This window comes from Papilio xuthus, unplaced genomic scaffold (genome assembly GCF_000836235.2).
Source record: "Papilio xuthus unplaced genomic scaffold, Pxut_1.1 DF828177.1, whole genome shotgun sequence".
NCBI lineage: Eukaryota > Metazoa > Arthropoda > Insecta > Lepidoptera > Papilionidae > Papilio > Papilio xuthus.
The window spans coordinates 2,939,062-2,966,375 of NW_013530472.1; the positions used below are offsets into that span (position 1 = coordinate 2,939,062).

The window sequence follows — 27,314 nt, forward strand, 5'->3', positions numbered from 1 at the left end:
TTTTCAATGCTTGTGGTAATGGTACACGTTCGCCCAGGCTCTGTCGCTTTCTTTGGTCGAAAGTAAGTTTCATAGTTATTTTCTTTTTAATGAAACACACGTTCGTGGCCTGGTGGTTTTTGATAAAAGATTTTTTAATTATACTGTTTTTTATATTTACCCGAGAGAAGAGGGTTTATTTTTTTGCAAAGTTTTCACGAATATGGAAGTTGTATGTACGTGGGTTAGTAACCAGTGGTTCCCAAACTTATTTTGTCTACTGCCCACTTTGAGAATAAAAATTTTTTAGCGCCCCCATATTTTCACATATTTAAAAACTACTATAACTTTAAATTAAATTAATTGATTATTGTGACCTATATATGTATATTAACGGAGAAGTCTAAACGAAACTTTTACTATAACCCGCAACTTGAAACCTGCAGCGCCCACAAGGGGGCATTATCGCCCACTTTGGTAAAGACTGGTCTAAACGTTTGAAAGGTATTTTTCTCGAAGTGCCAACTTCACCGTCGGTCGGCCATTTTGATTTTTTAAAAGTTACCACTAGTTTAAAATTGTTTTATTATGTTTAGATTACCTGCTTGGAGCAGCATATGGCAAGTAGGAGCAGCCAATTCTTGAGACTGCCGGCTTGGGGATCGCAGAGCAACATGGCCGCTGCTGGTGGTAACGAGATGGCCGTCGTACGCAAGGTCGGCCTCTTGAACAGAGGCACCACATGCTACGTGAACAGCGTTATGCAGGCATTACTGGCCACTAGAGAGTAAGTATATTATTACTTTTGCTCTTTTCTTAATTAGGACAGAAAAGATAACGAGCACCGGATCTCCTTATATTAATTTATCCAATGCCCACGCACATCCGTAACTCCAAAGGAACTCCGCACGTGTTGCCGGCCTTTTGCGAAGTCTCTTTAAATATATCTTTTCTTTCTTATGGTGTAGGCAGACTATTCCATTATTTTGATTATGTTTTTTTCAGTTTTATTTTTTTATCGCCAATGTTACAATTAGCAAGCAATACACTATCAGACGCGTTTTTGATGGATAGGTGTAATAATTTCACTTTAAAAATATATTTATGCTTGAATGCGATGGTAGCAATTTTGAAGTTGCAGTGTTGCTCGCGTTCCTTATAAAACAGACTTTAGAATAAATTTATGATGCGAATTTTTGAAGTGTTTGAGTAAACTGACAAAATGCCGTAGCGAAATTTACAACTGCTTATATTTAGTTGCTTTATTGCGAAATTCTTCGCTCCAGCGAGATTTTTACACAATTTCTTTGTTACCCGACTGTGGAAGGGTAATAATTTTCGCGGGTATGCATGTAGGTGAATTGTGAAAATGAAAGATAGTAAGGGCTGTCATAATTGTCCGGAGGAGTCCTTAGCTCAACTTAAATATTGGTATTGTCCCAGAGCTCGCTGTGTAGTGCTTAGTTTCTCTCTGTTACCTGTGACTTGAGATATCCCGGTGGTAAGCGTGGGCATCTAGATCGATCGCTCGGCCTCTACAGGCTAGCTCGTCCGCTGCGTCGTTCCTTTGACCTTTTGTCTATAGAGGTTGATGTTGTTTACTGCTCCATTCGTTGCGTGTTCCCTGAAGTGTTCATATGAGTAGCCAATTGGCCTTGTTGACTTTTTAAATTAATTATGTTTACAGAACTACAATTTCTGCGCGCAAAAACTGTTGGCCTTTTTAAATTAATTTTTATTTGTTTTTTATATGTTGAACCTTATTTTCTCTAAGTGAAAAACAATGCTTTGTTTGTGTTTGCTTCTATTTACTTAAATTGCTTTGCTCTTGAACATGTAGCGTTTCAAATAGCAACACAAACTATAGTATTTACAACAAGGGCTTAAATTTAATTATTACGAATAATGTTGGTATTTATTTAGTCTGCAGTCTATTTTGTTTATGATATGAAATAATTTTAAAATATTCCAAAAATTTAAATAGGTTTTCGTTAGATCTTGCCCTGTTATAATGAAAATAACCTGCGATCTAGGACGAAACATCTTACTGTGTTAACGAAATAGTAGTATAATCTGATTTTTTTTTTAATTTAGAACATTTTCGCTGTGCGATTAGTTGCAATACATCAATGCAATGCAAATGGATTGCAATCATACCTTGCTGAAAATCTCAATAATTACCTAAAAAAAAGCAACGCCCTCTTTTGTCGCGCAATGCTTACTCTTTTATTACTTTACTTTTTATGTAACGTTTTATTGGATGCTAGAAGGCACTGCTAATAACACTGTGCGCTTTCGTCAGTTTTAATTAAGCAAATGTTTGTGGTCAATTTAATAGAAAGGGTATTCAAATGTTTGTTGCAGATTTAGTAACTTCGTGGTACTGCATCTGCATAACCGTGCGTACTGGGCTAAGCTGGCGGAGCTTTTCACCAAATTGAAGTACTCTGTGTCCACTAAAGTCGATCCGGACGACTTTTATGTCACAATGAATTCGCCGAAATTCAACATCGACATACAGCACGATACCTCCGAATTCCTGGGGTACGTATTATTTATTTCGTTAAAACTTTTCCAATTTATTTCAGGGTAACGTAACTAAAAATAAAAAGTAAATATCAATAAAAGTGCCGTTTCATAGCATAGAGTTTTTAATTATTTTTCCCTGTTACACACTAGTTGGTGTCGAGCAAAAATTATTTTGACTTGTTTTTGATTTTATTTGTAAACTAGCAGTTGCCTGCGAGCTTGTGTGTTCTTCATCTATGCCAAATTTAAGCGAGATCCACGAAGCCGTTTAGCAGATACCTTCTAACAAACATCCATCCATCTAAACATTCGCATTTATAATATTAGTAAGATTAAATAAAACAGGCAAATAAATAAAAACAGAAACAAAATGAATCATAAAAATTTTCATAGGTATTTCTTCGAACTGCTTCTGTCGTACGAGCATAAGATGGATTGCGACCATGACTACTCCAAGGCGCCTGTCATTGTGACGTATAGACGTCGCCTGCCACCGCCGCTCACTCTGTCTCCCAATCCCACGTAAGTCTTTCATTCGGTCATCATTTGAGAACCTAACAATCGATCCTTAATCAGAATTCAAACTAAGATAATTTAATTGTGTGGGAAAAAGTACAGTCGCGGTAATCTGCGGTGTTTCATTTACTGAATTACTTTGTTTTCTGCATCGATACAAATTCCGTCCCTTTTTATAAATAACCAAAGGATGGGATAATAGTAAAAAGCAATTAGTCTTGTACCACAGACCGACCTTTTTATCTACAGACACATTGAATACCTGCGTTCCATTGGTTATTGTTTACGCGTTATCACAATGCGTACGAAACGATAAACGAATGTCGCCTTTTAGGTGTAACCGCCAGTTTCTCTGACTGTATATCTCTTTAAAAGGAAAATGGGAAAAAATACGATCGTAAGAGTTATGCTTGTAACATAACATAATAGTTTACAATATTATAAAACAGAAAATGTAGTCACATTTCAGTAAAGTATGTTATTCTTTTAACTGGAACATTTTTGTTTCCAGCGAAGAGGAGGCCGTCGTTGATAATAATCAAGACGAGGCAGTTGCCGGTAGCAGCACTGGTAAATTTTATTTTATATTGTACTCGCTTATAATTCACACTTTACAGTCACATTAGTTAAACGTTATATCAAATTGACATGAAAATACATTAAAAAACACTTCCATGCTAGAATTTATAAAGCTTTTGTTGTATAGCTTTAAATTAAGACTAATTTAATTTATTTCTTACTAAGTCAAGAGTGAATTTGACATTTTTAGGTGCTACCGCAAACAGGAAGCGTGCTCGCAAGGGATCGAGCAATAGTCGCAAGCGTCAAAGGACCACCGAACCACCCCCAGAGGCTCCTGAGTCGTTCGTTGATCATATCTTCGGTGGTGTGATTCTGTCTCGTATGAGATGCATGGTGTGCAATACTCTGTCGACCACCCGTGACGTATTCCGTGACCTGTCACTCGCGTTCCCCGAAGCGAAGAAAGACCACATCCACACCGTGCAAAGTCTCGTCGACTACTATTGCTCCACTGAGCTCCTGACTGCGGACAACCGCTACAAGTGCCCCGCATGCGGCTGCAAACGCGATGTCGAACGACGCGCCGTCATTGAATATACGCCGCGTTATCTCATCATTGTGTTGAAAAACTTCAAGTGAGATATTTTTATTTACTTTCCAACTGAAATTGCAACTTTTTTAAAACCTACTGATATCCGTTCAGTAGTTTGGATAACTATTCAATGATAGAAAACAATCAAATCTTTACTTTTTACAATACAAGCCTTTTTACGTATTAAAAACTAGCCTACGTCCTTTCTCGGACTTTAAACTGTCTGTGTACTAAATTTCATTTAAATCCATTTAGTAGTTTTTGTGCGAAAGTGCGACAAACAGACAGGGTTACTTTGGCACTTGTAATATTAGCAAGGATTAGTGCCAATAGATATTACTTTGAAATAACACATTTATGTGGTTTATATTTATTGAAGCTATTTAAAAATATTATTTATTTAGTTGTATGTTATATCAAAATAATTCCGTTTCACCAGATTCGACACAAAGAAGCTGACTCAGAATAAACTGATGTCGCCGACAATTTACAGTCACAGTGTGACATTGCCCACTGTGCCGGCACAGACCCAAAATGGTTATACCATGTACGCGGCTATTGTACACGAGGGTACCTCCATGTCATCCGGACACTATTATACCTTGGCCAAAACTGAAGACGGCTGGTATCTTTTCAACGATGATGATGTCACCAAATGCAATGAAGATCAGATACAATTCCTGCGTCCGTGCAACACTCCGTACATGCTGTTCTATCGCCGTGATGACGTTGATGAAGCTCTCTTCCCATCTCTGAACGAGGTTCCACCAAACATCAGGGAACGGGTTAAGGTGCATAACAAGCTGTACATCGAGACGGTTCAGAAGCTGCAGATGACTCGGCCATGACGTACGCGCTCCCAGAAAAATATCGATTTCTCGGTACTCGATTACGTTGACAATGAATAAACACGTTTAATCGCCCGATTGATAAATGCATCGATATTATCCATTTTTAAATCGATTTTCAATGTCTGTATCTCTATATTGCTTATTAATGACAGCGTTTTAATAATAACTCTTGATGTTTATTATATTAATGGAATTTTCTTATTATATGCATTCTTAACTTAACCCTTTGTCCGTCTTATCGCGACAAACATGATTATTGAAAAACTTGGAATGATAAATGCGACATCTTTTAATCATACCTGTATTTTCGTAGGAAGATTCTTAGTATGTGTTTATTTTTTAGGCGTTCAAAGGGTTATATTTAATCGTTGTTGTAAAAACTTCACTATTATAAGATTACTTCGATATTACAATTTTTAATAATAAGTAAAATGTTTAATTAATGGATTCTTTTTATATTATTATAATTTTCATTAAGAATTATTTTGAAAAGCGTTAAAAAAATTGAATGCGGCAAATCGATTTCTGTTTTTAATCATTAATTTGGGATCATCATTTATGTTGTATTAAATTTATTTTGGCATTATATATAAGTTAATTATCTGATTTATTGAAATTTGTACATTTTTCTTTTTCATTATCACTAACAATGATAGCATTTTAATATTCTTAATGTTAAAAATTAATAGGTGTCTATGAATAATCGATATTGTATTAAGTAGTGACGTCATATAAAGGAACGTATTTAGATTAGTCATTTCACAATTCATTAAATAAAATAAAATTAGTAAACTTTTTGAATTCACATAATGGTATTTATAATCTGGATGTTTTTGAAGTAGTTATTATTAAAATTAATCAATGTCTTTAAATTATAGAATTCCTATTATTCTATTTGTCTGAAATAGTTGAAATAGTAATTCTTAAAATTATACTATCCCTAAAATGAAATGTCGTAGATGTCAAAGATTTTCAATAAATATTCAAGGATTTTCTCGATAGTCATTAAGATCAGTACATTTATTAATCTTAGATTGTATTTGACGAAACATTTCTATGATCTTAATATAATCAAAATAGTACATCGTATGCTTTTTGTGTAAATATGACTAATTGTAGTAATGTTAAACGTTTATGTGTAGCGCGTTTCTGGTAGATTAAATTGCAATTTTTAAATAATCGACAAAACTATTTGCGGGCTTATTTCCTTTAATTCTATATAATTTCTTATTCGTGGCATATTTATGTGATTTAAATCCCGCGAATCTTTTGCTGTACACCGTTATAAGTATTTTCATGTATTATTGTGAAATAAACCGTCGAAGACGTGAAAACTTGTAAACCTCAATTAGTATTTTTAATGTTATGTCATCTTTAGTATTTTTGTTTACTTTATGTATGCTGAGCATTTTCTGTATTTTAGCAAGCGATTTGCTATTAGAAGTAGTCTTAGAATTTAATGTAATTTTGAACTATTAATGTCTATATAAATTATCTCTTCGTAGAAAAATGGTTATGAGTAGAATTTATGAAATAAAGTACTTCTTATCGACTTGTTTCTTTAATCCTCTAAGACGCATACTTTATATTAATTTGTCTTCGTTTGTTTTTTTTTTATAGGAGAAGGGGGCAAACGAGCAAAGAATCGCCTAATATTATTTGATCCGACGCTCATGGACATCTGCAACGCATCCGTTGTTGTATACTATTTATCAAGATTAATCAAATATTTAAAATATACATAATAAACAATACGATACAAAATGTACGCTTAAAAACTTTACTACCGGTAGGGTTTTCGTTGTCTCGAAATGTCGGTTTACACAGACGGTTTATATATTTATAAGAAATGAGAAAGGTGTTCGTAATATACGTTTTGTATTATATTTGAAATTCTGAGATAAGTCTTATGAGCTTTCTATATCTCTGGTACAAATACTGATAATAAGCCACGAAAGAAATAAATTCAAGTGTTAACATTTAAATGATAACTGATTAGATTCTTGCCTTTCATATCGCTATGCCTTTTTACAAATAAATTAAAAGAAAGGATAACACGCACAATTAATAACTTTAGTATTCAATAAAACCACATATTTAATAAAAATTTGTACAATATTCTTAAAAAATAACAATACATATTTAGTTTTAAAAACTTAAATTATAAACCAATTAATTTTCCTCCCAAGTTATTCAATTTTTCCGTGGCTTTTCTAGTTACGTCCCTAAAAAGTTTAACAGGCACCTGAAATACAAAAAGTTAAATAAAAATAATTTGTATTGAACTGTCTGCGCGGAATTACCATTAACATAATTAGTAATCCATGTATGTGTTTTTACAGAATTTCAGAGATTTACGTTTGCAAAATTTCAGCGAGATCCACACAGCCGTGTACCATCTAACAAACATCCATCCATACAACCATACTTCGCATGTATAGTATTTAAGAAGTAAGATAAATAAGAATGTGTCAATTATGAAGGTCTATCACGTATATTTGCGATATGGTTTTTCAAGACTATACATGTCAAAATTTGTATGACATTAGTCGTTTTACTTTACGTCAGATATGCTGGACATATCTAATACAATTTTTGTCGAATACTTTCTACCTATTATAATATTTTATATTCAACAAACCTCTAGAACGGTATTGACGAAATTCGAAACACTTTCAGCACCAGAGACGATAGCCCTTCCTGCACTATAAAATTTGTCACCATTGTTGCCGTACTTCTCCTCTTCTTGTATTGTATCTACTATTGGTTTCGGCTGGAATGGAATTTTAAATGAAAACTGTTTTCTCGAAAGCCGTGACATATGTATAGACACATATTCTCTGCTTTTTTTCTTAGTCTTAGTCTTCTCCTTAAACTTTAGCAGCTTCACTAAACACAAGTATAAAATATTTTTAAATTATGTAGTAGTCTACAGAAGAATATATTGTGTGTGTATACATTTAAAAAGATGTCGTATTATTGTCAGGTAGATTACAACATGCTCGAAGTACCAATAATATAACAATACACAAATATTATACAACAATATGTTTTTGTACGGGTATGTCCGTCTACATGGTCAGTGGGTGGACAGCAAACCTCCTAGAGAACTAGAAATATGTGAAATAGATATGAATTGCTTCTATATACATAATTACTATCGTTTTACACATAGTATTTTAATAATCTGACAGTTTTTTTTAGTTATCTAACTCAAAAACTAATTGGTAACTTTCCGATAACCTACTACTCCCCGCCCTTCTATATCCATCCTAGATCATCGGCAGGCAGCGACGTAATAGACAAACAAACAACAAAGTTTGCCCTCGTATAGCGCCTATTTGACAAGCATATCCTTATGTATAATAGTAATAATAGTGTAATGTACTCAAGGTGACAATTTAAAATGCAACTTCGCTCTTACACTGTGTGACAATGAGCTCCACTTCTGTGGACTATGCGTGTTGCACGCAAATTCTAATTCGATTCTAATTTATTCATCAACACCGCAAATTTTATCTTTGGTAAATGTTACGTTAATAACAATCTCTACGGATAATATGAAAAAGAGAATGGACGTAGATTTTGTACGATACGCAGCAACAAAATAGTGACATTCTAAAATTCTAGACGACCTACCGACTGCCATGTGTATGTTGATGTATGATCTCTGACAAACCAGATAGAAAATATTTGATGAAAGTTGGATTTTATTAAAGATATGACCATAAAAAGGGTGTGTTTTCAATGGGTAACGTTATAAATAAAATATTACCTGGAAAATACCAGCTGCAACATTTTGCACATTTTCCTTGACCGAGAGAGTCTTGCTTCCTAAACCTTCGGTTTCTAGCAGAGCGCCTTCTAATGTAGTTACAGGAGCCGAAAACAAGCCACCACCGTAATTCACAGAACCGATCTGAAATTGTAAAAAAAAACATTCATAATCGTAAAAGAGATAGATATACCTGATTTATTTTAAGACTGAAAGAAATGACTATTTTTTCCAGTGTTTCGACAGTATAGTCACGGATACACCTACATATTTAAAAACTTACCGGAGGACTGCTTTGTGTTAATTTAGTGTCTTTGTGCGATAGAAAATTGTCGACGATTGATTCTTTATTCATTCTCAATTCTGGATGGTTCTCTGGTAAGAGGGGTTCGGTGAGGTGGACACTTGACTGTGGCGTATCGTATACTGGTAGATCGACTCGTATCGGTTCGTCCACTGGAGCAGACAGCGCACCCGCCACAAACACAATAAGAAGACACCGTGACAGCATTCTGCCGAATTATTAAATACATCGTTAAAATACTTATAGTACCAAGTATTTCATTTGAAATATATAAGCGCGTATCCACCGCCATTTGCCTATACTTGTATAGGTATGTACAAAAATTTTTAGATAAGTTCTCTGAATACGTACACTTTGGTTTAATTAAGACGGTGCCATCTCCAGAAACAAATTAAAAAATATGTACTTTGTATTAAAAAAAAAACCTTATCAGTTATGTTTTTGAGCGTGTGTTTATTTTTGAGTAAAAACAAATCTGAGACAAATAGATGTCATTTTGACAGATGTCAACATAATGTAAATATTATTCAAACATTTTAGATCACTAAAATTTACCTAACAAATCAGTACACATGGCTGATAAGTTATTATCAGATTAATTTATAAGAAACTATGCGCTTAACCCAAAAATTATAATATGGATGAGTCATTGATCAAGTTGAAAATACCTGAAGTACAAAAGTGTTGTGGTTGTTTGAGTTTGCGTCTCGGGACATTTCTAATAGGCTTATTTGCGCTCGCATCAGGTATGATCGGACTCGCAGGAGTTATATTATACGGTCTCGCAGAGCAAAGCATTCTATCCAACTTCGTATGCACACAAATTAACGAATGTGTGAGAAAGAAAATCATACTTTTAATCGGACTTAGTTCATTTCTCCTGACGCTGGCGGGCTATTTTACTCTTCATGGCGCTATCACGAAAGGGGCATATGTCACTAAGCTTGGAGTGATTACTTTGGTAGTAATGTGTAGTATGATCCTTGCTGCTATTATCAGTGTTCCTGTTTCATGTTTCTTTTTTAAAATGTGTTTTATAAAAGACTTCCCAATTGTTTTCTTAGTTCTTTGCTTTATTTTTGTTGCTATCTATCTTCACGAGTGGTTTTATTTCGCAGTGGTAGTATACTCATATGCAAAACAAAATTAATTTTCCACAGAAAGAAGGAATATGTATTAAAGATATCGCTTTCATGTAGTACATTTTTCTTAAGATAAAAGTAGTTATTATAATCTTAGAATAATGATTTGCCCTAAACAGTTTTGCCACTTTTTTACAATTGGTTTTACTCAATTACTAAACAATTATAAAAAGTACTTAGCAAATCGTTTATCGATTAACACGTAATTTTTTTTAAACTCAAATCTAAAAATTATCAATCATTAGACACTGAATTTTTATTTAACGATTTTTTCCGAGAATTTAAACAACGAGTGTATGTTTTCTAAATGTCTTACTAGTACTCATAGTTTTGTAACTTTTACTCAGAATCGCTAATTAGTCGTTAGACGAGGTCCTTAGTGTAGATTTCTTATGCTAAATAGATGCTAAGGTGCTCCCTTAGTGACATTAAAATAGTAATGTTTAAAAGACTTTGAATGTGGAAGTATCGTTTCGTACAAATAATTTAACTATTTAAGGCAACTCTTAAAACGTTTTATATTTTAGATACAAGAGGATCGTGGTCAAGTGCTAGTTCATACGAAACAAAAATATATATTCGTTACGTTGGGTCTAACTTCAGACTAGGTCGAGGTAATGGTCGGGGATATTTCTTAAGAAAATAAAACATTGGTGGGGCTTGCTTGTCACAGTTTTCGTCCGAATCCATCTACAGATATTCTAAAATATTCTTTTTTAATTCAACGTTAACGTAAACTTATAGAACTTAGAAGATATTGTATTAAAACATGAGAAAAATGTAAAAGACGATATTTATTTTTTGTTTGTTTAGTACTTTGCAAACAGAACGAAATAAAAACACCTTAAAATAGGGTAACTGCTATTACTAATATTGTATAATGGATATCAATTTCAAGCTAACAAACTTTTTATACGTTTATCATAAAATTATTTAAGAATTTGACACCCACATTTACAAAAATAATTAATAAAAATATTACAATTGAATAAAGAATAAAAAAATATAACTCACTCGGAACAATTCAGATATAAAAAGTACAATTGTGTCGTAGTGTTTAGGCGATATCAATCCACCAGTCCGTCCGTATGTCGACTGAGAACGAGCACATTACGTTTGGACCTCGGCCACCGAGTACAACTTTCACAGATTGCGTTGCACAACCTTCAAAGTTACGAATATGCGCCGGATGACCATACAGTCAACAGCGCGTTGATTTTTCAATGAGATACTTAAGTAATAGAATTTGGAGACAATATTTAGTAAAAATAAAATAAAAATACGATATATGAATATTACTGTGAGTTTGCACGGCAGTTTTTTTAAACAAGCAATGAAATCATTTGAGGGCGTTGAAAAATGTTTTTTAATGAAGCAGTGAAAACTCTTAGGTATATGACAAAAACAGATTGATACTCGTATATAGACCGACAAAGCTGAACTGGTGGGATAAGGCAACCTAAACATAAAAAACTCACGTATATTCAATATACGTGAGTGTTTAGCCGTGTTTATATATCAGATTAGTATATTGTCTCACGAAAGTTTGAATAATATAATAAAAAACTCATCAAAAAAGCCACGTTTCACAACTCAGTTATTCTACGGTAAAAAGTTGTGACATATAATACCAATTCGGTTAATTTATTTAGTCCCTACTTAAGGGACCTTCTGTCTTTAATTTTTACTTAATTAGCTAATACAACAATTTCTTATACCAACCATATCAATATTAATAATTACGCAAGAAGCTAATAAACTAGAAATACTGATTTATTAATAATTAATAATAATAACGGCATCATCGTATCAACACCATGAAAGTTTTTGCTTTGATAGAATATAGACGTAAGAAGGTTTGTCGTTTGTCTATCCATAATTAAATTTTTTTTACTGTCAATTTATAAAAAATCTAATTGTCATTGATTTCTGTCAAACAATCGATCAAAATATATTTGTAAACTAAGTAGAACCGATAATACAAATAATGAATTTTATAGCAAATAAATGCATTGTACGTTTCGGACAACGGAAAACACCATATAGAATTTTTCTTAACCCCACCTATTTGTTAGATAAAGACGTTCAAGGTGAAAAATGTAAAAGGACTACATACAAACTTCAACCTATCTATACGAGTACAAAAATCTCTTCGTTTGGACTGACGAATTGGACACAAATACGATATCACAAAATCAAACCTTACTATTTACACCGTGATGTAAAGTTTCCGAATTTCGATTATGATAGAAAAAAACAATTTAAAGATGTAAACAAAACAAAATGGCACTCCGGAGATCGTAAAATTGGAATAACATATGTCGTCGGATTCTTTGGTCTGATGGGTGGAGCTTACGGTACAAAAGCTAATATACTTTACTACATATATTCAATGTCTGCTCCCGCTGATGTTCTCGCTTTGGCTGTGATAGAACTCGACATATCAAAGGTTACACCAGGACAATGTCTATCAGTAAAGTGGCGAGGGAAGCCACTTTTCGTCAAGTACAGAACCCAGTCTGACATTGCACTCGAGGCCCGGACGCCTTTGTCTTCACTAAAAGACCCCGAGACACCAGAGCAGCGTACGATAAAGCCTCAGTGGCTTGTGGTGATAGGCATTTGTACTCATCTAGGCTGTGTCCCTGTGCCGAATTCTGGTGACTGGGCAGGCGGGTTTTATTGCCCTTGTCATGGAAGTCATTTTGACAACGTGGGACGAGCTCGCAAAGGACCAGCGCCTACCAATTTAGTGGTTCCACCTTACAAATTTCTTACAGATACACTTTTGTTAGTAGGTTAGAAATAATTCTGTAACAGGTTTTCTTTTTGATCTTAATACATATTTGTTGCAAAGTAATTTTTAATAATACCTGATTTGCCCGCGATTCTGTCCGCTATGAATAAAAAAAACATAATAAGGAGCTTATGTGTTCTTACAGACTATTTTCTATATGTATGCCAAATTTCTTGGAGATTCGTTCAGCCGTTCTGGAGATACCTTCAAACAAATATCCGTCCATCCACCAATCACTCACATTTATAATATTACTGAAAGATATAAATTTATGGCACGATTTTGAAATTAACAGGCTCTGGTGAACTATAGTACGACAAGCAGATTAAGATCCGGTAATAAGGTCGCTGCTACCACGATTAACTCGGTTAGAAAATGAGTAAAATCAATAAACATAGGCATAGAAAAAAAAATGAATACACAGCACAATAAAACCCTCTACGCCATATCAGTTTTATCCATATGGTTTTAACTGAAATGTCGATGTACATTTAAAGCTTATGTTAAAATGTTATCTACACACGTACGATTTAACATGTAAGTTAAAACTGAAGGTGTGTTGAGAGCTTTGGGATCTTGTGACACTCTATTGATATTAACGGGGGCGCTAGTGAACTATCATAATTTGGTTTGGACTTATACCCACCGGACCCTTGTGTATTGTATATTGTGTAGAGGTCAGTATCACCAATTGTTGTCAGACAACTTTGTATAAAAAAATCTATACAAGTCTTGTCATGTTTTTTTTTCTTCGTCGTTTCCTATGACTATAAAGGCTTTACACATTTTCTGACAGAACTAACCGCTACAACAGCGCCTCTCTAAGGGTGGGTAGGTGTTAAGTTTGTCGTAAGTAAGAATACACATTTTACAAGTTTAACTCGTTAATGAATTCCATAATTAAAAACCTATTTCTCGGTGAAGCGCTGACTTATTCAACATACAAAAGTCGGTATCTGTCTAAATCATTCTACCCTACATCTATGGCGTAATTACAAATTATTTTTACGACGTCAAAGAGTTATAGTTTTTATGGCAAAAAGTTTTGAATCCATACCCACCAAATAACATTATTGATTATTGTGTCTGGGCCCGGCTCACGTTCGTATTGATTTTCCAAATTGTCTTTGGAGTCGCTGCGGAATAGAGGTGGTGTTCAATTCAGCAGTTATTGTAAAATAAGGAGAGAAAATCAGGAAGATATTAAACATGCCTGAACCAACTTGCGTGAGTTGTAATAACGCTAATGGTGTACTTTGGCGTATTGGCGCAAACGGCCAAATATGCAAAGATTGCTCGCATCTCCCGAAATTCTTCGAACATCTTCATGCTCCTGCCGCCGGGGAATACAGTGAATCTGTACTTTATCAGGTAGGTCTATTATAATTTAATTAATAACGCTTAAATTATGCTTTATTGGATTTGGCTTCACTTGTTACTAAAAATTCTGAAAATTATTTTAAAACTTAATGCGAACATTTGGAAAACCTTTTATCATTTATTTTGATTTTATTTTTTGTATGTTTAATTAAAGCTATTATGTTGTATTTAAACTTGTGATATCAAAATTAAATAAGTGCCAAGTATCAAATAATATAAATCCGCCATTTTGTGTAACAATTCCCTTAAAATTCTATCGTTTTAAAATGGAGATAACAAGGTTCTTTGAGTATAGATTAATTCTCAATTATGGAAATTCCTCAAAATTAACAAGTCCATTTAATTTTTTTTTGTCTGAATTTTTTTTTCATATTTTCTATTGTGATGTAATTTTTTTTCAGCTTGTGTTAATAACTAAAAACAGTATTTAAGGTACTTCTTTGTTTACAGAATGTGCACATGCGGCGTGGGGCCATAGTATCAATGGAGGATGGGCGTGGCCAGATCCACTTCGCGCAGATCCGTGGCTTCCTCACCCGCTATCAAGATGAAGTCAGTGCTTTTGTGACCTGGCTTGTGCCGACTTCTGATAGCCCTCCTCCGGAGCAGGGTTTCCATGCCTCTACTTATGTCTTCGGTAAATAAATTATGTCTTATGTTAATATGTATTACTTCATAATCAATCTGAAATCAATATTTCACAAATGTTAAAAAAAAAAAATTGATAACTAACGTTAAGTATTTTTCAGGGTCTGAAGATGATACACCATGCAAGCTGGAGTTTATGAAATACATCATGCAACTTCCAACTGATTACTACAAGAACAATGAATATGCGCATGCCGCTGCCGAAGATGATGACGGAGATCTGTTCTATGAGGAGTTCGTCTCGGCTCTGCGTAATGCGGGAGAAGGATTTTTTTAATATGCATATGATTGTAATAATACCCCTCTAGCATCATTTATTGAATAAGTTGATTCAGTATTATTATAATTATTTTTCTTCTGTGATTATTGTGGTTAATTTAAAATAAGAAAATTATTTATATGTTATTGGACTTTAAGAATCGGCAAGCCTAGATATATTTTAATATTTATTTAATTCTAACTACCAACTCAATTAAATTGGTGAATAGAATAATGTAGTTTATTGTTTGTTTTTTACTCACATTATTTATTATTTAAATATAAGAATACTGTTGTCTTAAATCCCACTAAGTAAAGTTTGTAGTTGATACACTGATTTATTTTATTTCCTACTCGTGTTTTGGCTGGGGTTTTTGCAATATGAAAAAAAAAACTTAATTTAAGACAACAAGTAGTTGTTGCCAATATTTAACCAAAGCTCATTCTCTTCTATCTGTAAGAATCATACCAATCTAGTAAATGTTTCAAAAACATTAAGTGTATAAGAATAAGTGTAGCTTTAAACTTAGAGAAATTTCTACTCTGTCATTATTTCAATTTTAAGACTTATCATATTTCTTTTGTATTGTGCTGACAGAAACTATCATTGTTATTTTTTAAGGCTACCTACATGTTTTGTATTTTATAAGAAACACTTTTTGTACTTGTCATAAAATGTCATTGTACTGTTGGCGTTTATTGTTAATATTCATTTCTCTTTGTTGTGATAATTGATGTATTGTTTCTTAATTATCTATACTACCTAACCATACCTTTAGAAACATTCAATTTGCAAAGGGCAGTTTTATTTATTACTCCTTAACAAATTTATTTTGATGTTGATTTTAATAAACTTAATTTGGGAATTTAACAGTCTTTTATTCTCCTCATGTACACTGATTAGTACATGGTCACAGGATTCAAGAGCATTCTATGCATAAATTACTGCTAGCCAGTCTATAGTTTGGTTTGGAGCAGTACTCAACAATCTCAGTTGAATCTTTCTAGTCATTAAGCGATTACAATTATTTCAGAAGGCTAGATGAATAATTATGAATTTTGTCTAGTATATAGTAGCGTTTCTTTAAATATAACATATATAGTGTTATAGCAACATCTTGCCTTTGTAAAGATATATAATATATACATATGTAGTTAACAGGTCGCTAATCAATACTTTCAGTCTAGCGCACTTGCGCACAGCATCCCTAGCATGCAGCATACCTAATAATCAATAACGCGTAGAAGACCTTTACGTTCCAAGCTACAGAATTATTCGGTTACTTACTAACTTCAAATGTTTTTTATTTATTTCATTTGTGTATCATTTTATGTGATTTAATACATTAATTTTGATTTTATAACATAATTTTAAAGTACATACTATACTATACTACTTTTAAAAAAGCAGTGAACAGATATCCAGAAATTAAGTGCACGACGGCGAAAAATAGGTGCTTCAACAAGTTCTATGAATAAACGCCCATCCCTACAAATGTCAGCTGTCAATGACGCTTTCCTCCAACTTGACGTTGACGCTTTGGGATTTGTTTTGTTGTACTGTTTTACTACTTTGTTTGACCCGGACTGTTTATGAATCATTTACTGATCGTATTACTTATAATACTTAGCCATTTGAAAATCTTACGATTGTCTATTTAATTCTTCGAAGCTGAGAAATATTATCTATTAAGCGCTTTATGAAAATATAACCTACAAAAGTTTTGTATTTCCGCAAACCTTTACACATATTTAAAATGTACTTAACTGGGTATGGAAAATGTGATAAAAACTCAAACCAATAATTGTTGTACTTATGTCTGTGTTTGTGGGCGCTGATCACTAATGTATAGTAGTCCGTAAGGTCGCAATCTGGGTTAAATATTAAAAACAATATTTTTTTTATATATCAAAAGGTGGCAAAAGAGCGAGCGGCCACCTGAAATAGCGAAGTGACCGTTGCCCATAGACATACGCAATTGTATATGCGTTGCCTACCTTTAATCGATGGAGGAGAGGATGCACAGAAATAAAATATCTTCCCTTTTCATGCATCCTCTGATCCGGAAAGTCCACTTCCTCTTCCCATCCTTTGCTTATAAGAAAAAGCCTGGGAAGGGAAAGAGGACTAAATTAGGCCTCCGGGACACACACTCATCAGACGAAACGCGCAATTGCTTCCACTTCACGCCTTTCTTCTGTGTGGTTGTGGTATTTCACCGGGCGAGCCGGGCCGATTCATGCGAAGATGTTAAAGCGGGCTCTACCACTGTTAAACGTTCTTATGTTCTTATTCAAACATCCTACATATGTTAAATGTCTTTGGGAGAGATGTTATAGATATAGTTAAATCTATTAATAATTATTCAAGAATCAGAAATAAAAAAGCCATATATTTTTATAACTACTTTAATGAATAAAAACATTTTATAAATTCAAAAACATAACCAGCAAAATAATTTCATAAAAAATATTAAAGCCAAATAATAAATTAGTGATTTTTCTTATAATAAACAGATAATATTAATGTCATCATTAGCTTACTATCTATTCCCACTGAGGGGCTCGGAGCTTATCCTAAGTTAGGTTTGACTAGACAATAGTCAACCATGCTAGCCCAATAACATTTGGTTGACTTAACACATATCTTTGAATTTATTCTAAGATATGTGCAGTTTGCATCACTTGCACACCATAAGAGGATTACATTACATATCATGCTAATTTAAAATGGAAAAACATATTAGTACATAAAATTCGAACCCAGGATCTGCGGATTACATATCAAGTGCTTAGTTCCTGAGTCGACAACACTACTATATTTCTACGATATTTCTAAATACATTGATGACTTGTTTCATATATTTAAATTGAAGTATCAATCAAAACTAATACAATTTCTTAAGATTTAATCATATCAATATAGTAATGTATTTATTTAATAATTTATTGTAATACTTTTTACAATAAATAATCAAATAAATAATATCAGTTTCAAATACATAGTCTAATTAATGGTAAAATGTACTTATCAATATATTTTGAAGATTTTAAATCAATTAAAATTGAAAAATAGGTCGAAATAATAATAACCATTCAGTCTTACATTGAGATAGAAAATAAAGGAATTTTTGGTATCCTTAAGATTTTAAATATAAATAAAAAAATGTCTTTAGTCTCATCAGTGCAAATATAACAAGAAATTTATTGTATGGCACTTTTCACAAATCTGTTCTTCAGTTATAACCCAACCTATCACACTCTGGTTAAGATCATGTATATTCAAAATTAACATTCTGATAATCGTGAAAAAAATGAACTCATAACCCATATGTATAGTTAAAGATATCAAGATACATATATAAATGTGTATTTCTACATTACTAGTTGGCAAAAGAGCAAGCAGCCACCTTGATTTACTGACAGCAAAATGACCGCTGCCCTTAGAAATTGGCACCTGGAGATGGGTTGCCTAAATTTAATCAATAGGGTTGGGGACACACAGAAAGAGAATATTATCCCTTCTGCCAAAACAATTCCCCTTCCCATCCTTTTCTTACGAGGAAAATTAAGATTAGGCCTCTATGGCTGTATTATATCGCTATGTTGCATAAATGCATTCTATAATAGTAACTACATAGTTTTGACTTATGTCAATTCTAAATGTATGGAACTGTAAATATATGTAATGTATGTAGTAAACTTGCATTAAAAGATTAAATTGATTGATTAAATAATTAAAATCAATTTAACGTCTTTCCTTGATGATAGCTCTGCACACGGGGCACGAAACGATTTTCATCGAGCATGCAAAACAAAGTGTACTGAAAAAAAAACAAAAAAATATTATTAAATCACATAATTATTGCTATGTGTCATATTTCAATTACTGCTGTCATAATCCAGTGCAATAATATTGCAATTCCAATATACAAACATGTAAAGTTGCCTTATAATTATTTAATAATTTCATTGTGTTTACACTACTAATGCTACTAAGATTTTTACTCACAACATTACGGTATTCGCAGGCTAGTCACCGAATCGGTGGCAATGAACGTGTTAAATAAGTCTCAAATAAAAATACACGTCATATTTAGAGAGTTCTTCTGTAAAAATATGATTGTAAATGAAGTGGTGAAGGTGAAGTGGTGAAGGTGAAGTGGTGAAGGTGAAGCGGTGAAGGTAAAAGAATGGTGGGGAGGACTCACCGATGACCGCAGGGGTGCAGCGTGACGTCAGCGACGAGGTCGCAGCAGATGTCGCACGCGTCCTCGCTCGCGTTGTACGTCGCCTGCTGCTGCTGCATCGCGTGCCGCGGCATCCCGTAGATCTGTCGCATCGCCTCGTGTTAATATACACAGTACACCTCACACCACCTCAATCAATACGCATATTACCATCCTCTGCTGAGGCGTCAGGTGACCGACAGTGCTAGGCGTGGAGTAGTAAACAGCCTCCGGTGGGCAGCGGAATTGCTCCCGTCCCAAGTTTACACGGCACTGTTGGAACGCCGACATTGTAATGGCCGGGAAGAATGTCCTCGAATTCCTGAAACCAACGCGTACATAGCATAGTTTGAAAATAAAACTTCCTTACACCTCTATACAGTAAAAGAAAATGTTATTTTATATTCCATGGTAATGTTTTTGCTGTTATCGAAACATCTTTATTTAATATAGATAAATCAAATATATAGAAGTATGTTATAAAGTTCATTCATAATTAGACTTACTTGTTGTCAGTAAAGAAATCATGGCTAGAAACAGAGGTTTCCCTCCCATTCATATAGAAAATGACCCTCCTCTTAGTGATGTTCAGAAGGCAACCTATCACGTCACCCGGCCTCCACGATCCCATAGGGATCGAATATGCGGCACCACAATGCCATAGTACTCTCCTCCTGCCGTCATAGCCCACCGAAAGTTCATCCCATCCCACTGGCCTATTCTGTAATATACCAGAGAGATATCGATTCAGAAACGAGATAGTTATTATATCGTAATACATAATATTCTCAATGAACTCACGCAAACGTAAAGAAAAATTGGTACTAAAACAACAATAATTTTTATAGAGTACAATAACTAGGTCAAGTACCCCACTCCCACGCTTGCATGTATGCATTTTGCTTCTATTGTAAAATGGATGTTTTGTGTGAAAACTACAACATTAATTCAATAACACTAGACGCATTTATGCCCATATATATCCAGTGGAACCTAAATAAGTACGAGTCCAAGGGACCGATATATTTTTTGTTGATAGATGTTTTTTCCATACCATTTCTAACTTATGGAGGTTGTCCGATGCACTCAGACAATGAACCTAGTTCCAGATGATTTTTGTATATACATATAAATTTCTGTATGTTTGTCAACCACTGGCCCATAAAATGATTAATCCGCTTCACTGATTTTTTTTTAATACTTGCTTATTACATATCCTGGATTCAGCTAGTATTTAAGAAAATAAAGTCATAGTTACCTTGTCAGCGCCGGTAGTTGCCCAGCCAACTGTTATGGCACCATTGGTCACCAGGGTGACCTCATAGAACCATATATTCTTATCCACCTCACATGTTCCGTGCAGTGTTTGAGACCATATGGTATCATTTCTAATTTCCGCGAGATCCGGCGAATACTTGATAAAAATATTTCCACTATCGTTTTTAAGTAGACCATTTATTGGCGATAAGTTTACAGTACGGAAGGATAATTGTCTGCCCGGTTTCAGAACTGTAAGTAAAACATCTTATAAATATGTATGATATATGTGTGTATGTATGTATATATATGTATTATCTTATAATTGAAGCTTTGAATAATGTCTAGAATACATTATATGGTAAACGGTTTAGCTCTCTGCTGTGCAGCGGTGACATTTGATGCAGAGAACCATCTCTTGCCATAAGTTAAGTTAGGTCATGGTTATAACAGATATAAATAAAAAGCTGGCCTCATTTATCATTAAATATCGTCCATTGGAAGTATACCTAATTAAAAAGTAATAAACATTGTGTCGCTGGAAGATGCTGACTGTATATACATGCAAGGACGTCGCCAAATCTTGGCTAGCCAAGATCTTGATCTAGGGGAGTAGTTTTTAAGTTATCTCGAAGTAGATTACACATCTACTCTTGCTTACATGCAAACTAAAAATTAATTAATATAAAAAGTATGATTATCTCTTACAAATGTTATCCAGCGCCCATCTGACGCAAAACAGAAATTCGCGGCGAATAGCATATTGCCCAGCATTGTGTCTTAAGTAAATCTCCAAATCAGATAAGTAACTTTTTCCTTGTAGTGAAAGTGCATTCACAATCAGCATCTTGTTATCTGCCATGATGGAGAATTTTTCAAGTGCAAGCAAAGCTCTCATTTGCAACTCCTGGTCATTATGACCTTTAGTATTCAACTATAAAGGAAATTGATTGTCATGATTATCTTTAATATTTTAGTAGTTTGTGTTGCTTACGTTAATTAACTCGACGAGAGAAACCGAAAAAGTACACTACCTTTTTCATTTCTAGTATATCTTCCCACATGTTCTTAGTTTAACCCTTATTGTGGCAAGATTTCTTTTTTGAAGTAAAGCAAAAAACAAAGTTAAAAATTATTTTACAGTGATCGTATATTTTTATAAAGTTGTATGTAATATACAAAATGAACATAAGGGCTAAGAACAGTGGGATGATAAGAATAAATTTAACATCCGGCATCAATCACACTTAGTAATAAAAATTTTGTCTTCTGCTTCATCACAGTATTGCAAAGGATCAGTATCTATTAGAGCAATAGCGATATGCTACATTAACTATTCAAAGTGATAATTAATGGACATATTTAAAGCTTTCTAGAGGTAGACATTGTTTAAACCCAAAGGTTGTATTTGATTCTTTTTAAAAGATGTCAAAGTTTGTATTTGACATTTTATTCTTTGTAAATAAATTAGGCATAATGGTATGAAAGCCAATTATTAAGCTTGTTCATAAAAAAAAGTGTACATAAGTTAGTACTTACAAAAATGTGGCATAAGTAGCCGCAGACATCATAAGTGAATATTTGTGTGCTGCCATTTCCTGCTAGCTTTTCAGCTAAGCAGTTGAGCACAATGCAGATGTTCATCTCAACTCTAATGACGAAGTCGGCTGCCACAGCGCGGGCACAGGTCACACGGAATCTGTCATGCAGCAGCTGAAACCATTTCATTTTAATCTTTTGTTCAAGCAAAAAACCATAATATGTTTATAGCTGTGACAATATCATACCGTACTGAGTGTGGTCAGTTGTGGGCTTGGCAAAGCGCGCATAATTATTACGATCGCTTTCATTGTGTAAATATCATTAGGCATGATTCTCATTACACTGCTGACTATTGACAGCCAATTGGCTTCAACCAAAGAAATGTGGGAAATGAATTTCACCATTACATCCAATTCATGTCTCCTACAAACAAAGAGACACATTTTTTACATAAATAAAAGATCGGCTTCAAATATCCGTACCGGCTAAAGATGTAAAGTAATAAAAATGTAAGTATTTTATAGTATAATAGTCATATTTAAAAAATTATATAGCTTTTTAATTTTCTTTGATAGCTAATCGGTTAACGTCAGGTAGGTATATTGTAAGTAATGTATTCTGTACTGTATCATCTTTATATTATTGTTTTTAGTCATAATCATTTATAGATATAAAAAACCATTAAAACTAAAATAATTTTGTTATTTTTCCCCTATGGGCAGAGAACTGGTATTTGATACTTAATTTTTTCATTTCAATTCACGGAAAGAAAAATCACACCACTCACTTAAGTTAAGACCGAGAAAATTGACTGGTTAGTGAAATATTACAAGAGAACCACAACTGGTAAAAATAAGGCCAATGGTGTAGACACGCAGAGATAAGTTCTGATCCACTCAAAAGTTCAGCTCAATTAGGATTGAACTATTAAGAAACTATTACTTTGGCGGCCATGCCTTAATTTGATGTACTTTATGCGAGCCAGATAGTAATTAATGACTCAAAAACTCTTTGCGGGTTCTAATCAAGATCATCTATGAACCAGTTAACCATAGGTAAGCTCATAAGCTGATTTGCAGGTCATCAATTTTGGTTGAGTTATCAATGACTACAATGGCGGCATATTTCAATCCATTTTGCAACCTTTCATCTTTTTGCAAATGTCTATGGGCAGCAGTTATTTCACTATTTTAGTGTTGAGGACAGGCACACTATTACATTTACAGTTTAGGATTTTTAAGAAGAGAGTGAATCATTTCCTTAATCTCCAGCCAATACATTTGCAACCACTTTGCTATTGAGGTGTGGTTATTTGATAAAGACAAAAATATAAGAAATTTAAACAATCTATTTTATACACATTCAATTATATTATGCAACTTGGAAATAATCTTGGTTGGTTCAACAAAGGAAAATTACCGCAATTGTAGGTATGAATAATACTTACACTGTATTTATTGGTCTTAGTTTTTGTAATATTTGCAAAACCACATTTGATATGATCTGTGGTGACCAAACTCCAATCTGTCTTGACCTATGCAGATACTCATAGTTGCTGAAACGCTCCATTACGCCTTCCATTTTGTGTAAATTTTTATAGAGCCTCTATTGATTCATTTGGCTTAACAGTTCACATGTAAAGAGAATTATTGATATACTTTTAACTGTATAGATATTTTTAACTATAAAACCATAGAATTAGAGTTGGAAATATTGATTAAAGTCCTTACACATAGAATCGCAAATTAGCATCATACATTTATTATATTTTGAAAGAAAATGCAATATCTACCTTTTTCGTTTACATATAATTAAACCAGAGACTTTTTGTTAAGATAAAAATAATTGCAGGGATAATAAATTATTTCTTACCTTAACTTATTCCTGCTGCGTACTTGCACCTTTTACTTGCTTCTGGCTAGAATATTCTTATTTAAAAGTTACCTCCTACTAGCTTCGTCCAACTCTGCCGTCATTTACAATGACATCCACAGTCAAGGCAGGCTTTAATCTGTGGCATTTTGTGCCAATTTGATTTCCGCCATTTTGGTAGTGTCGGTAGGAATCGGTAACGCTGAAGGAAAGTCGAACTATGCTTGTTTCTAAACGAAGCTATTACTGTCACTATCAAGAAGCGACCTAGCCACTGGGCTGCCGCTCCTCTTTCGCTTGTTTATGGTTTAATTTATTGATTTTGTAAAGACTATCGCGTGGCGTCAAGGCCTTTGAGCCTGACTCTTATTTTCGGGTGGCTACTATAAAAATACCCTTTTCTAACTATAAAATTATTAAACATCTGTCACTTGTTGCACGTTATTTGTTAACTTATTTATTATGTAATTCGTACTAGTTAATAAAACTTTATTTTGCTTAAAGTGTATTTTACTCAAGCTTAGAAAGACTTCCTTCCGTAATTTTTCATACAAAATATATTTAAATTGAAAGAAATTGTTGCCTCCTATTTATATAAATTCGTTGATATTATACATGTAAAATAAAAGAAAGGCGTATGTTCTATCTTAATGGTATGGGCGCACTTTTTTAAATATTTGGTTCTTATTTAAGTTAATCTAAAAACACGGAACGATACGAAATCAAAAATATTTTTTTTAAAGAAAATAATTACTAGTGTATGCACTATATTACGTATTTACAATACGTTTTTAAAAAATTAAATATAAAAAAATTGTGCAACGTATATACATACTCTGGGTGCTCTTTAATTAAATAATAGTTATGATTAATAATAGAGGACTTTAGTAGCCTGTATATTTTAACATTCTTAATGGGTTGTTTGCTATTAGGTATCTCCAAAACGGCGAAACGGATTTTGATGAAATTTGGTGTAAATGCAGAACGCAGTCTGACAGAAAACGTGACCTACCTTATGAATTCCGGAAACGTGTACGGGAATACCCGTGGGATATATTTACTTTTACATATTTACTTGATAAGTGTTGTGCGTTATACTTCAATATTTCTTATTGAAATTTGGAACAAACATAGAACATAGTCTTAAATTGCACATGGGATATTTTTAAATCCCGAAAAATATCAGGTTCACGTGGGACATACATTTCTATATATTTAAGCGATAGCTCCACTACGGTTTATCACATCTTACTGAAATTTGACGCAAATATAGAGAACAGTCTCGCATAAAATATGGGTTATAATATCGCAGTTGTATGTGGGCAGGTGGTTGCAAGTGCTTGTAGGTGCATTGAGGTGGTTGTAGGTGATAGCAGGTGGTTATCGTTGGTTACAGTTGGTTTTGGGTGATTGCAAGTGGATGCAGGTTGATTGCTGTTAGATGCTGCTGATTATATTTGTATGCAGGTAATTGTGGACGGAGTTTTTGATGCCATTCATTATTACTTATATTAAAAATTAAAATACTTGAAAATGTAAAAAGTGACTTTTATTGATACTGGCGTACTTTAAACAAAGATTGTTAAAAATTTGTCAATTTGTCTGTGTGTTTGTGGGCGTTAATCTAAAAAACGGCTTAACCGATTCGGATATAGTTTTCACTAATGTATTGTAGTAAGCGTCATTTAATGTTTAGGGTCAGTATAGTATATAAAAAAATTGTTTCAAGTATAATGTTCATTTTGGAGATTGTGATTTTCTATACAAATCTTAATCCAAGGCGGATGATTGATAGATTTTGGTGTTTTAGAAACTTAAATTTTTGGCATGATATATTTATGGGTGTAACTACAAGGCGCGAGGCTCCATGGAGCGCGAGACCGTGGGCGTCCGCCCATACCACCCACTTTTCCTTTAATTCCTAACGGAACGCTTATCAACACTTAGTATAATTTATTACTGAAATAAAGACAAGTAGTTTTGAGGATCTATAGGGATTTTAGGCATCGGTATTTTGTTGACGTCCATGGTATAAAATGTAAAGATAAAATTCTTTACATCAAGCGTAAAAAGTTTCACAAAACTTTATTACACACGCAATGATCACACGTTAGCCTACTGTGAAAATTAAGCCAACACAGTAAGATTTATAAAACTTGTGCCGCCGACCCCACTTGAGTGGTATAAGGCCAGGGAGATGATGTCACACGCTATTATCAACATGGTCACCAAATCACCGACGTCCGCAAACTGGTGACTCCACTTTGTCGATCGAATGTATTCGCCTTTAACTTAACTTTAAGCATAGCCCGATTTTTTTCACTTGTGCCCAATACTGCCAATGTGTCTAACTGGAAGCATGTGGAATGCGAGATGTTTATTAGCGAGTGTAGCATGGTGTCGGTGTTGTGTCGTTTGCGGCCTGGTGGCGTGGCGGCGTGGCGGCGTCACGTCACGCCGTCGGGCATCGTGGCGCGGTTCGACGGTGGAGCGATCGATAGGGCGGTCGCGGCGCTGCAGTCGTCGACGACGAACCGCCCGCCTTCGGTAGCCCCCGTGATTGTTCGCCGTTCTCCGGCACTCCGGCACTCCGGCACTCTGGCGTTCGCCCGCGCCGTGACAAGACGCGACGATGCGCGGCGACCGCGCCGCTCGTGATACGCGCCATAACAAGGATCACGAAAACTTAAAGTCTTCACTCAAAAAAGGAAACAAACCCAAAAAAAACAGGGTTGTTTTTGATGAGAGTGCAAACGAATTTTTTGAAGCTGATTATATTATTGTAGTCCGAGATGAGTGCGGATATTCTGATGAGGATGAAAACGAGGAATGCTCGGGATGTGGTGCATGCGAGCGATACCAGGAGCAGGAGCCAGGGGCCCTCAGCCCGCCCGAGGGTTACAAAGACATGGGGCTGTTTAATCGCGACGGGACGCTGCGGGAGCAGGCCTGGTGGGAGGCTGGTGATGTACTGCTGGTGGGCGAACGCTCTGGCACGGTGTTTACGCCGCAACACCTGCAGCTGCTGCGTCGGCTGCAGCGGGAACGCATGTTGCGCTCTGCGATCTGTGCCGACTGCGACGCACACGCAGCTCTACACCAGCCACTCGGTGAGTCATAC

General features: G+C 34.4%; 6 protein-coding genes across 13 annotated transcripts in view; 4 read left to right on the forward strand and 2 right to left on the reverse strand.

Moving 5' to 3' along the window:
* Positions 1 to 5,439, forward strand: part of DUBAI (Deubiquitinating apoptotic inhibitor) — a 29,024-nt gene extending 23,585 nt beyond the window's left edge. For all 6 annotated transcript variants that reach the window (XM_013306759.1, XM_013306761.1, XM_013306760.1 and 3 more), the window contains 6 exons: positions 576 to 766; positions 2,344 to 2,523; positions 2,902 to 3,030; positions 3,536 to 3,594; positions 3,794 to 4,181; positions 4,578 to 5,439. In XM_013306759.1, the coding sequence (XP_013162213.1) occupies positions 576 to 766; positions 2,344 to 2,523; positions 2,902 to 3,030; positions 3,536 to 3,594; positions 3,794 to 4,181; positions 4,578 to 4,986 (1,356 nt within the window). In that variant the 3' untranslated portion in view covers positions 4,987 to 5,439. The remainder of the gene's footprint in view (positions 1 to 575; positions 767 to 2,343; positions 2,524 to 2,901; positions 3,031 to 3,535; positions 3,595 to 3,793; positions 4,182 to 4,577) is intronic.
* Positions 5,440 to 7,068: 1,629 nt separating this feature from the next.
* On the reverse strand, positions 7,069 to 11,286 carry LOC106113675 (uncharacterized). The gene is given in 5 exon segments (NM_001312347.1): positions 7,069 to 7,234; positions 7,631 to 7,762; positions 8,765 to 8,908; positions 9,048 to 9,276; positions 11,225 to 11,286. Coding segments are annotated over 4 exon segments (588 nt in total). The 5' UTR covers position 9,276; positions 11,225 to 11,286; the 3' UTR covers positions 7,069 to 7,150.
* An 864-nt stretch (positions 11,287 to 12,150) lies between these two features.
* LOC106113688 (ubiquinol-cytochrome c reductase iron-sulfur subunit) lies at positions 12,151 to 13,078 on the forward strand. The gene has a single exon (XM_013306547.1). It carries the CDS (start codon positions 12,198 to 12,200, stop codon positions 13,011 to 13,013), a length of 816 nt encoding a protein of 271 aa, XP_013162001.1. The 5' UTR covers positions 12,151 to 12,197; the 3' UTR covers positions 13,014 to 13,078.
* Positions 13,079 to 13,861: 783 nt separating this feature from the next.
* Positions 13,862 to 15,321, forward strand: LOC106113656 (GATA zinc finger domain-containing protein 1-like). The gene is made up of 3 exons (XM_013306505.1): positions 13,862 to 14,378; positions 14,838 to 15,024; positions 15,137 to 15,321. Exons 1-3 carry the CDS (start codon positions 14,217 to 14,219, stop codon positions 15,310 to 15,312), a joined length of 525 nt encoding a protein of 174 aa, XP_013161959.1. The 5' UTR covers positions 13,862 to 14,216; the 3' UTR covers positions 15,313 to 15,321.
* Positions 15,322 to 17,752: 2,431 nt separating this feature from the next.
* The window catches only part of LOC106113806 (RING finger and SPRY domain-containing protein 1-like), a 112,395-nt gene continuing 102,833 nt past the window's right edge, over positions 17,753 to 27,314 (reverse strand). The window contains exons 2-11 of one of the 3 annotated variants that reach the window (XM_013306790.1): positions 24,194 to 24,395; positions 23,769 to 23,942; positions 22,567 to 22,744; positions 22,319 to 22,492; positions 21,488 to 21,713; positions 20,781 to 21,031; positions 20,029 to 20,243; positions 19,694 to 19,844; positions 19,505 to 19,626; positions 17,753 to 19,117 (exon numbers count right to left, since the gene is read on the reverse strand). In XM_013306790.1, coding sequence (XP_013162244.1) covers positions 19,042 to 19,117; positions 19,505 to 19,626; positions 19,694 to 19,844; positions 20,029 to 20,243; positions 20,781 to 21,031; positions 21,488 to 21,713; positions 22,319 to 22,492; positions 22,567 to 22,744; positions 23,769 to 23,902 — 1,527 coding nt within the window. In that variant the 5' untranslated portion in view covers positions 23,903 to 23,942; positions 24,194 to 24,395 and the 3' untranslated portion in view covers positions 17,753 to 19,041. Of the gene's footprint in view, positions 19,118 to 19,504; positions 19,627 to 19,693; positions 19,845 to 20,028; positions 20,244 to 20,780; positions 21,032 to 21,487; positions 21,714 to 22,318; positions 22,493 to 22,566; positions 22,745 to 23,768; positions 23,943 to 24,193; positions 24,770 to 27,314 lie in introns of those variants that run through there. The other 2 variants (XM_013306789.1, XM_013306788.1) reach the window with 2 other exon arrangements.
* The window catches only part of LOC106113804 (uncharacterized), a 101,693-nt gene continuing 99,418 nt past the window's right edge, over positions 25,040 to 27,314 (forward strand). The window contains exon 1 of the mRNA XM_013306787.1: positions 25,040 to 27,303. Within this exon, the coding sequence (XP_013162241.1) occupies positions 26,826 to 27,303 (478 nt within the window). The 5' untranslated portion in view covers positions 25,040 to 26,825. The remainder of the gene's footprint in view (positions 27,304 to 27,314) is intronic.